This window comes from Vipera berus, assembly GCF_964194415.1.
Source record: "Vipera berus genome assembly, chromosome: Z".
NCBI classification, from domain to species: Eukaryota; Metazoa; Chordata; class Lepidosauria; order Squamata; family Viperidae; genus Vipera; species Vipera berus.
The window spans coordinates 91,461,951-91,473,953 of record NC_138205.1 but is presented as its reverse complement, the minus strand read 5'-3'; the positions used below and the strand labels follow the sequence as shown (position 1 = coordinate 91,473,953).

The 12,003-nt window shown below is 40.3% G+C and overlaps 1 protein-coding gene across 5 annotated transcripts in view; it reads left to right on the top strand.

Moving 5' to 3' along the window:
- TAX1BP1 (Tax1 binding protein 1) overlaps positions 1-7,550 on the top strand; it is a 42,988-nt gene extending 35,438 nt beyond the window's left edge. For all 5 annotated transcript variants that reach the window (XM_081345204.1, XM_081345203.1, XM_081345200.1 and 2 more), the window contains 2 exons: positions 4,780-4,865; positions 6,461-7,550. In XM_081345204.1, coding sequence (XP_081201330.1) covers positions 4,780-4,865; positions 6,461-6,662 — 288 coding nt within the window. In that variant the 3' untranslated portion in view covers positions 6,663-7,550. The remainder of the gene's footprint in view (positions 1-4,779; positions 4,866-6,460) is intronic.
- The last annotated feature ends 4,453 nt before the right edge of the window (positions 7,551-12,003 follow it).

Genomic DNA, 12,003 nt, shown 5'->3' with positions numbered 1-12,003 from the left:
GTCCTGTGCGCTCCCACAGAGAGGGCCTCCTCAGGGTGCCACCACTCAAGGAATGTCGGCTGGTGGCCCCCAGGGGGAGGGCATTCTCAGTGGGTGCGCCAGCCCTCTGGAACTGCTTACCAACTGAAATCCGGATGGCCCCCGACCTCCGCACCTTCCGGCGTGACTTAAAAACTTACCTTTTCCAGCAGTCCGGCCTGGCCTGATAGCTCTAATTGGGGTCCCAGTTTGTTTTGACTATTGTTTTTTCAGTATTGTTTCATTATGTTTACCTACCTTACTCTGTACACCGCCCCGAGTCCCTCGGGAGAAGGGCGGTTTATAAAAACAAACAAATAAATAAATAAAATAAATAAATTGTTGATAATTATTCTAGATATGGATATGTATTTCCTATGAAAGAAAAATCTGAGACCTTTCAGATCTTTAAAGACTTTGCCGCTCTAGTATATACCCAACTCGAAGTCGGCATTGCCAGAATTCAGAGTGATAGCGATGCTGAATTTATGTCTCAGCGTTTTCAGGACTGGATGCATAAGAATGGCATACTACACCAGATCTCAGCTCCTTACACTCCGGCTGAAAATGGAGTGGCAGAACACAGAAACGGGGTTCTGCAAACAATGATGCGTTGCCTCCTTGAAGATTCTAACCTCAGTCTCCCATACTGGGGTGAGGCTATTAAATATGCTGATCATATCATCAACCGTACTTGGAGTAGTGTAATAAATCAGACCCCTTATTTCATGTTATATGGACACAAGACTGATCTCTCGCATCTCCATATTTTTGGTTCATACGCTATGGTAAATATTCCTTTAGCTCAAAGAAAGAAAGGAGGTCCTGCAGCAAAAAGAATGAGATTTATGGGTATTGATGATAATTCAAAATGGAGGAAATACATTGACTCCACTCATGTAATTGTGATTTCCCAATCTGCTACTTTTGAGGAAGATGCTGACTGGTCCAGGATTCATTCTAACGATCCTGGAGTTTATTTTCCTAGAGATGCTGCTGCTAATGCCACGCAGCCTGATGATCAAGATTCACAGGCGAATGTTCCTTCCACGAGTTCTTCTCAACCTACTGTTCCGTCTTTGCAAGCTGCCGATGCTGCCGCTGGCAACGATGATGAAGACGACGAAACGGAAGAAGAATAGATGGTTGTTCCGAGACGTTCCAAGAGGACGACAAAGGGAATGCCTCCAAAACGGTATTCGTGGCAAGTAACGAAAGCACCTTTACTTTTGATTTGTAATGTTATACTTCCTCCTGATAAGTTCACAGAAATCAAACACCTTCCTGAATCAGAGCAAGATAAATGGTATGAGGCAATGCAGGCTGAAATGGACAATCTAAAGAAACTTCAAGTGTTTACACCTGCAAGCCCTCCAGCAAACAAAGTTATTGGCACTCGATGGGTCTACAGAATTAAAAAGAAGCCAAATGGTGAGTCATTGTATAAGGCCAGACTTGTAGCTCAGGGTTTCTCAACGTTATCCTGAGGACTATACAAATACTTATTCACCCACAGTGCGGACTGAGAGTGTGAAAATCGCCTTAGCCACTGCAACTATCCTTGGTTTAGAGGTTTTCCAGTTTGATGTTGAAACGGCTTATCTACACGCTGATCTAGATGAAGAAATTTATGTGAAAGGTCCTCCAGGTTTCTGACAACAGGAAGGGGATACTTGGTTTCTACACAAAAGTCTTTATGGTCTGAAACAGTCTGGTTTAATGTGGTACTTATGTCTTTCTGACAAACTAAATTCAATGGGCTTTATTAAGTCCTAAACAGACGAATGCGTGTTTACTAAAAGATCTGATAATAGGTATGAGATAGTTCTTGTTTATGTTGATGATATTGTTTATATTGGTCCAAATAAGCAGATGAGTGAGATTTTTGCTAAAGTTTTACAAACGTTTTTCACATTGAAGTCTTTAGGATATATTAACACTTATTTGGGTGTTCAAGTTGTCAAAACTCAAGAAGATAAAATTGAACAACTATTGCATCACTGCAACATGAAGGATGCTATGACAGTATACCCATGCAAACCGATTTTCACAACTTGGCACATGAACCAAGTCCTGAGTTCGAAGATCAAACACTTTATTGCTCAGTCATTGGGTCGCTGCTGTATATTAGTAGTTGGACTAGACCTGACATTGCACTTAGTGTTAATCTCCTATCATGACATGTAGGCAAGGCAAAACAGTTTCATTGGACATGTGTTAAAAAATTATTGAGATACTTAAAGCACACTAAAAACATGAAGTTATTATTAGAACCGACACATATTGACTATGCAGAGTTATGTTGTTATGCAGATTCTGATTGGGCGAGTGATAAATCACGTAAAAGTACTTCAGGTTATATGATGTTTTTAAATGGATGTCCTGTGTACTGGCATGTGTGCAAACAGAATTTTGTTTCTTGTTCATCTACTGAAGCTGAATATGCTTGTGTGTCAGGTGCATGTAATTCTCTAACATAGTTTGATGCTTTAGTCACAGATATCTGGACACAAGCTAGCTCAGGAATTCTGGGAGTTGAAGTCCACAAGTCATAAAAGAGCCAAGGTTGCCTACTCCTGGGCTAGGTTCTCAACGTACTATATATGAAAGCCTTTGGTATCTTCCGTCTTAGTGTTGCTTTCTTTGCATTCTATTGTTTTTTGAATTGTAGGTTTTATAGTTAAAATCGAGATTTGGGCATCAAGGTTCTCAATAGATTGTATTTGTTCTTTAGGGTCTCCTATTTTGATGTTAATTTCCTCTTCTATTTGTTTTTGGATTGTCAATTCATCATTTAAAGTCAAAGTTTCGTTTGGTAGATTTAAGCTGTCAGATTTATCTTGCAGTCTGGCTTTCGTTTGCTCAGTCAGTGCCAGAATTGTTTCAAGTATCAGTTTATAGTTAAGTGGTGGGATATAATCCTCCATTTCTTTGATGTTTACAGGTAGGTGTTTTGTGGAGACTCTTTTAATAGGAGTCAGTGAGTTTCCACCTCCACTATTTCTAGAGATTGTTTTCGGTACCAGGTGTTCCCAATTCAGTGTCAAGGACAAATCTGTGTTTCAGCCAGCTCTCACAATAAAGAAAAGGTTTACTTGCTATACCAGGTTTCGCCACAAGATGTCACCAATAGCATATAATATAAGGTGCAAAATCTTTTTTTCCAGACTGATATGAGGCTTTTATCCAGTTAATCAATATTTTTCTTTTCCTCTTCTTTCACAGCTTAAGCAGAAAATAGGGTAGTAGGTCTCCGCAGAAATAAAAGCTTTTTAATAGCCCAGGAATTTCAAAGGTACAAATAAGGTTGCTTAATTTTTTAGCTTAGTCATTTAGTTTCTTTTAAGGCTTTAAAAATTTTGTTCTCCAAGTAAGCAGTCGCTGAGGGGGAAGAGATTTTCAAAAAGGTCCCATAGGTAAGTAGTTAGGGAAATAAGAAAGGTAAGGTCTCACTCAGATCCTCCAGATTGCTTTGTTGTGCTTGATGGTGCTTTTGGCTTTCGGCAGAGAACGGCTTAATGATTGGCCATCTTAATGGCCGATCTCTTCTTTGGGCCAGAGGAGCTGCTCCAGATCAGACAGAGGGCTGCCTCCCTTCCGTGATCATAAGGAGGGCCTCTCATGGTCGCCACTCCAGGACAACTTTCAACCCTTTTCAGGGTCCTTCAAGGAAGAAATATTGGACGGTGGGGAGAGGGCTCTTCCTGCACGTCCGCTGGTGCTGCGCGCGCAAACCGGAAGCCAGGGAGTTTTGATTTATTAGTTCATGAATACATTAGATCATCTTGATTATCTGAAAATCATATCATAAAATATTTCAGAATGATACCAGTTTGAATGTGTCTAATCACTGACAATTGGAATGCAGCTTGGATATGTGTGCCCATTTGGTATTGCTGGATATATTTACATTCAGGATAAATTTCTGAAATGTGAAATTATTTCAAATAAACCATAATCCCCATGCTAATCAACTCTACTTCTGTTCCTTGTGTGCCGTTAATGTTGCTAGCGTGATTACCAGTGACAAAAATGAAGAGGGAAATGATCAGAATTAAATAGTTTGGGCAACAGCTCTCACTGAGGATGACGGTAAACTATCCTTGCAAATTGCATTGGTTTACAATAGTGGCAATCTCGAATTTTGCTGTTGGAAATAAACTTTATAAATAAGTAACTTCTTCATATTTTTTATTTCTTTCATATTTTCTTTTAGCAAATGCCTTGTTTAATATAGCTGTTCATAAAATGGAGAGTTGATTTGTATTATAATGAATTGCATTTTACTTTGAAGTGCTGTGCAGGATTGTAGTCCCTAGGCATTTGTGTTAAAGTTTCTAATCAAATATTAAGTATTAGTCTTTCTATTGAAAATGGTGCTTTGCAATGCAGGGTGTTCTCATCATTTCTAAAAGAGAAGGGATGTTTTTGCGATTGACGCCCATCATAGCTTCCTCAGCAGCATTTAATGGTATTGCAAGAAAATTTACAGGTTACATCCTCAGCAGGTCCTTTAAGAGATTTTTGCTCTTCTGCATTTGCAAGTGACAGGAATGAAGCAAGGAAAAGCTTCAAGGCAACATGAATACATTTTATGGCTCTTCGCTTCAGCAAAGAAAATAGCATAGCTTTAATAATATGAATCAAGATAAATGCATATATATCTAATGGGTGATTTAGTATTTTTGGGTTTGTGAATATAAGTAGAAAACAATTTTGTGAGCAAAATACATTCAATAAAATCAAATACTTTCTTTGCAGGATGATGAAGCAAGTGCACCTTCAGCTCCAGATCCATCAGATCTGCACTTACATGAACGTAGTGCAGGTTTTTGTTTTGATTCCAGGTAAGATACTAATGCCAAAGCTGTGTTTTCAAATTAACATCAGACATTTCTTGCGAGCTTTCACTGTTATACTTTATGTGATAGTGTGATCATTCACTATGGACAAAAATGAGTGAAATTTCACTGGAGGACCTTAAAAGCCCAGGTCTTGAACTCTAAGAGTTGAATTTTAATTTTTACAGTTTGAAAAATAAATGATTTTCCATTTATTTTCCAAAATTGGAATTATGATTAAAAATACAGGGTCCTGTATGAATATAAAGCTAAAAATAAAGGTTTCCCTTGTCCAGTTGTTTTTAACTGTTAAGAACGATGCTCATCTCCCTTTCATAGTTGAGAGAGCCAGCTTTAAGACATTATATGGACACGGAACACTTTTGCCTTTCTACCAAAGTGGTACCTATTTATCTACTCACACTTGCAATCTTTTGAACTGCTATGTGGGCAGGAACTGTGGCAAATAATAGCTCAACCCATTGCTCAGTGCTTGGATCTTGAATCTCGACTGGACTTTCCAGCCTACAAGCTCAGCATCTTTAACTGCTGAGTCATCAGCCCCCTCCTTTGAATATAATTTTCTGTATTGTCTCTGCATCTCCGTTCTTGAAGTAATATCTATTTTATTCTTTATACAAAATAAATTTCACTTTAGTATTCCTCTATTGTTTTCATTTCATGCTTCATCTAGCACTTTATTTCCTCAGTCTTTATCATGCTCATAAATATAAGTGGCCTGAATAATCAGTGCTTTCAAAAATTTTAAATATAGCTTATATGAAGGCCTCATTCTAATCAGTGATTAAAAACTATAGTATTTAAAGATGTTGAAATGCACTGAGCAAAAGTTTGCAGCTTTCTATTTTGAGAGAGAATTCTCAGTTAAATAAATGATTAATTAATTAGACTTTAATTAACTTCCTAGACTTTCTCCATGGCGGGTAAAGGAATAGTATAATAGTACCTTGAAAAGCTTTTAGATTACAACATCTATACCTTATGACTGTTGATTAGGAAATCTGGTATATGAGAATATTTGAAGGATATTGGTTCGTGACCCTAACCTGGTTACTTTTCCAGATATGATTTCCCATGTTCTGAGTAATGCCTACCCTTCATGGAGAAATAAGGCAGTTGAAGTCTAACTGGAGGGTCCTGAGGTTAGGGAAGATTATGCTACAGAGTGGATAAATACTAGGAACAGGTACTTTGATTAAATGGAAAACCCCTTTATGCCCAATGGCATAGAAACACAGGTTAGCCATGGTGGTGCAGTGGTAACAGTGCAGTATTGCAGGCTGATTCTGCCCAAAGCAGGAGTTCAGTCTTGCCCTGCTCAAGGTTAACTTGGCCTTCCATCCTTCTGAGGTTAGTAAAATGAGGATCCAGATTGTTGAGGGCAATATGCTGACATTTGTAAACTGCTCGGACATTGCTGTAAAGCACTGTGGAGTGCTATATAAGTCTTAAGTGCTATTACTATTGCTGGTTATGTCCATCCACTTAGATAATAGCAATGATAAAGATAATACTGTTGGAGATTAAATACTGGTCTCAATGTCACTGTTATCTTCAATTCTTTCTCTTTTTATTCCAAGTTTTGTGCAAATCAAGAAATGTCCACTCTGTGAAGTGATGTTTCCTCCTAACTATGATCAAACCAAGTTTGAAGAACATGTTGAAAGTCACTGGAAGGTGTGTCCAATGTGCTGTGAACAGTTTCCTCCTGATTATGACCAGCAAATGTTTGAAAACCATGTTCAAAAACACTTTGATCATAATGTTTTAAATTTTGATTAGTTTGGGGTATCATGCATTATAATAGGTGAAGCTTGATTAAGGTATGTCAGACGAGAATGCTTCATGAATGATGTAAGCTTAAAAAAATAGTGACTAGCATTGCAGTTGATTAGAATAAATCTTTGGCCTATTTCTCAATCTAGCATATAGCAAAATATGTTGTATCTGTCAATATTTATTCCTTGACTAACAGTTCATAAACACATAGAAAATTTGCAGACTTGTCTCCAGAATTCAATCTGTGATGGGATAACAGTTTTCCTCTTGCTTGTTCTAACATAATTAAAGTTCATTTCTTAATAAAATGATGCTTTTCAATAATTTTATGTATATCTTTCTGCAACATGGGTTTTTCATCTGTTGCAAAAATATAGTTGTGTTGTGATTAAATGTTTTGCAGAAAAGCCTTACAATAGTATTCACCATTATCATTATTATCCCAGTTCTAAAATGTCCAATATACTACTAAAACTATGAAAATTACAGCTATTAATAAATGTGTAATAAAATTATTGTTATTTGGTAAATTTTCAATGTTTAAGTCCTTCAATAGACATTCAAAGCTGTGTTCATACCATCAATATTTTTAGTATTCTGTTTAGCACATTTCCCCCATATGTTTGTTGAATGTATATATCTAAACCACTATATTTTTAAGAGTTGCAGAAATAATTTGATCTTTTTGGATAAAAACATTAACCTTTCATGTTTTATGATAGCCAAATTAAAGGAAAAAATAGTGTTTGATTTCATTTAATCTCCTTATATTTTTCAAACCTGTATCAAATCTTGCTTGAGTCTACTAGGAAATGTTTTGTAAACTATTGCAGATGAAAAAATGCCACAATCACCCTTTAATAGAATAAAATTGTCTTTCACTTAATCATATTTGGATATCCTTTCATAGTCAATTTTTTTACCAGTTAATGTCATAGATTTTGGTTATTCTTAGGTACTGACACATTTCTCTCCTACTAATAGTTTTTCTGAGAGGTTTTTCTTTTTGCGTTATCTTCCATAATAATCATAAGTTATGGGGCTTCCATCTTTTTCTTCTGTCCCACTTAGGGGATTCAGGACAGATAATTGTGAGAATATTCATATTTGTTGACTGATTTTGCTCTAATTGGCTATAATTGGAGATGTGCTTAGCCAGATTTAAGGTTTGGCATCAGCTGAGACCCCAGCATAGGGGAGGTGGGGTGGCAGAGTCTCTTTTTGCCTTCAAAGGCCTTGCTTTCCAAGTTTCTTGTTCTAAGACCTTATTTCTTGGATCAGTTGAGAATGTTGCTACTGCATCAGCTTCTCTGCTTGAGTTGCTGGAGGCCATCTTGAGACTGGCGGTAGAGTTCCCCAGACTTATGTTTTGGAGGATTTCAACTTGCCATCCCTGAGTGTGGTTCTCAGAAGCAGCACAGGAATTCATGGCCTCCACAACAGCCACAGGCTTACCCCAGGTAATCTTGGGACTGACTCAGGACAGATATGATTTTCTTTTTGAAGCAATGGCAAAATGATCTGCTGGGGGAATCTAACATCATCCTTCTCGTGGTTAGATCACACCCTGGTGTCCGTGAGATTCTTTTATGCCACCCTCTTTGCAGGGAGGCCTGATTCATTCCGGTGACTGATGGAACTGGTTGGATTTCAGAGGAAACTGGAAGACATCCTGAAAGTTTTGTTGCATGGTCCTGCCAAAGCCTTGGTAACCTTGAATAAAAGGGAGGCCAGGACTCTGGACAGGATCACATTTATGCAGCCTCTTTTGAACCATTGCCCTGACGCTCCTATGGTTCATGGAGGAGTTGTGGATACTGAAAGGATTAAGAGACCCTAGAGCAGGGGTGTCAAACTCAATTTCATTGAGGGCCGCATCAGCATTGCGGTTGCCCTCAGGGGGCCGGGTGGGTATGGCCAGGGTGGGCGTGGCCTACTGGGTGGGCGTGGCTAAAGTGCGTATGGCCTACTGGGTGGGCGTGGCCAGCTCTGCATCGTTCGCATCAAGGGTGCCTATGGGGGCCTGGGCAGGAGTGGGACAGATCTGAGGGTCTCTGGCGGAAGGAGGGTCTCTGGGCCAGGGCCAAGGCAGTGGGGGCCGTTCCCTCACTCTTTCCAGGATGGTTTTGCGGGCCGCATGAAACCACTTCGCGGGCCGGATCCGGCCCCCGGGCCTTGTGTTTGACATGTCTGCCCTAGAGCACCACTGGAGGGAAATGAAGGATGACTCACCAATCACAATCTTAACAGAGCTGGTAGTAAGGCCTACCTTGTGATAAGAGTGATGAAATCAACATTATTTCTCCGCCCTTATTGCATCCACAGAATGTTGCCCCACAGCCCTGATCTGGGTCACCCAAGTCCCTTCTGGGACAGAGGAACTTGGTTGAATATCTTCAGGACTGTGCGGAGGAATTTGTTCAACACCTAACAGAAAAAGTCATTTGTATTTGTTTCCAGTTGAAGCCCATGAGATGCTGGGGAAAGATCTGGCCTGGTTAAGAACAATTTCATCGTGTTGGACCCGATGAAGTGGGCAGAGTCCTTGAAACTGCCAGTGCAACTCCCCTTCAATTAGATCCTTGGCCTGCCTGATTGGTAAAAACCTCTAGGACTAGCACTTGGATTCAAGCAGTGATAAATTCCTCATTGCAGGAGGGGATATTACCAGAATCTTAAGAAGGCCATGGTTCGTACTCTCTTTAAAAAATACATCACTTGATCCCATCTATCTGGACAGCTTTTGTCTAGTTCAGGGCTTTTCAACCTTTTCACCCATTGTACCACTTTTAGGAAATGGCAACATCTGAGTACCACCAGTCACCTAGCAAGGTGTCAAAAACTTGGATGACCCAAAAAAAAAGGGGAAAAAGTGATGAAGTACAGGTAGTCCTCGACTTACAACAGTTCACTTAGTGACTGGTCAAAGTTACAATGGCACTGAAAAAAGTGCCCCCCAAGCCACAGCCGAGCAAGACACCTACCTGCCTGCCTGGCGGCACTCTTCCTGTCCAAGGTTTTCATTGTGAGCATTTCTGTTGAGGATTGGCAGGTGGGGTGGGGGGTGTTTGGTTTTTATTCCCCCCCACCTCTGCTGGGTGGTTGCAGCATGTTTTGGTCACTTCACATGACCCTGGGACGCTGTGACAGTCATAAATATGAATCAGTTGCCAAGCATCTGAATGTAAATCAAGACCCTGGAGATACTGCAACATTCCAGCTGATCGCCGCTTCTTCTGGGCTCAGCAGAAGCACCAGGATCAGTGCCGAGCTCCAGCTGGAGCCTGGTGCTGATCCTGGCACTTCCACTAAGCCCTGACAGCCCTGCAGCTCCAGCCATCTCTTCCTCAGTCTTGTGTGGTGCTGCCATTCCCTTTCCCCGCTACTACTTTTCTAGGATGGTCGCGTACCACCTGCCAGGTGCCAATGTACCACAGGTGGTACCCGTACCACTGGTTGAAAAGCCCTGGTCTAGTTTCCTAACTTCCCTTATTAGAGAAGGTGGTAGAAAATGTGGTTGCTTGGCAGCTTCATACGGTCTTCGATGAAACAGATTCTCTGGACCCCTTCTGGTCAGGATTTGGGCCCAGTTATGGGACAGAAATGTCATTGGTTGCACTTGATGATCTCTGGCAAGAGTAAGATAAAGGCAATGCAACCATCCTTGCTCTCCTTAATGTCATAGCAGCCTTTGGTACCATCCACTATGGTATCTTTTTGAGTCAGCTGTAGTGTTTGGGATTGGGTGGCACAGTTTTGCACTGATTTCGCTTTTTCCTCCAAAGCCAGTCCCAACTGATGTTGCTAGAGAAGTCCAGCCCATGGCTGCTACTTTGTGCATGCTGCATAGCTCGGTACTCTCCTCACTTCTTTTTAACATATACCTGAAGCTGCTGGATGAGATGATTTGCTAGTTTAGGATCATCAACATGTTATATTTCCATGGTTATCCAATTAATGCTTTTGCAATGCCGGGAGGCTGTGCGGGCCTGGATGGGAGGCAATAGGCTTTCACTGCACCCTGGCAAGTTCAAATGGCTTTGAGTGCATGGGATTTTAACAAAGTTCTGAATGGAGTTGCACTACCATAGACAGACCCAATCTGCCACTTGGGAATTCTCCTGGAGTCATGACTCCTGCTCAAAGAGTAGCTGGCAGTCATGACTAGGCAAGCCTTTGCACAATTTCAATTTATACCCCAGTTGTGGGATTCAGCTGGTTCAAACCACTTTGGTAGAACTGGTAGCTAATTTTTTGTTGCCCAGGCCCAGAATGGTCTTCCGGAAGCAGCATCCACACAGAGAACCGATTGTTCACATATTTGAATCCCACCACTGCCTTTTCTGGATTGGGAGTCTTTGTGCTTAGTCATTCAAGGCCAGGTCATCTTATGTCTGGACTACTGCAATACTTTCTACATGGAGCTACTTTTGAAAAGCATTCAGAAGCTTCAACTGTTGCTGAGTGTGGTAACGTGCGAAATTCTTGGGGTCCCTGGGCCAGCCCATGTTACGCTATTGCTCTATAAGCTGCACTGGTTGCCGGTTTGCTTCTGGGTACAATTCAAAGTGATGGTTATTACCTTTAAAGCCCTGCATGGTATGGGTCCATGTTATTTGATGAACCATCTCACCCCACTGGGATTGGCGCTCCCCACTTGCACTGAGAGGAAGCATGCTGCAGGTGCTGTCAGTCAAGGAATTATGGCTATTGGTGTTCAGGAGAAGGGCATTCTTTGCTGTGGGCTTCTGTTTGGAACATCTTATTCCTTCATGTGAGATTGGCTCCTTTCTATAAGGTCCTGAAGACCTGCCAGATATCTTGGGGCCTCATCAGGGGAGCATTACACTGGTGGTAGTTAATGAATTAAGAGGTAATCTCACCTCCCCCTTCTGCACATCCATTTAACTATAACTCTATTTTACATTGTAATTGTAATTTTTATTGTTAGCAATATTTATCTTTTAATGTTATAAACTGCCCAGAGTCATTCTGAAGCAAGATCGACAGAGAAAGAAAAAGAAAGAAAGAAAGAAAGAAAGAAAGAAGAAAGAAAAAGAAAGAAAGAAAAAGAAAGAAAAAAAGAAAACAGATCACTTTGGTTTTAGTGGCAAGGAAATGTATTGCCTTTGAAAGGTTTTAAAATACACTTACTGTATAGTAATCATGAACAGACGGTGAATATATAATCTCTTAAAATATTCCCTTGAAACTGTGTTTTTCCAAGTTTTCAAAAAAAAAAATTGTCTTCAGTTGAGAATGAACTCTTCTATTGGTGAGAGCTGTATTGGATCTCAATCCAATAGAATCTTGTTATATTTATAAATTATAAACTCCCTATTTG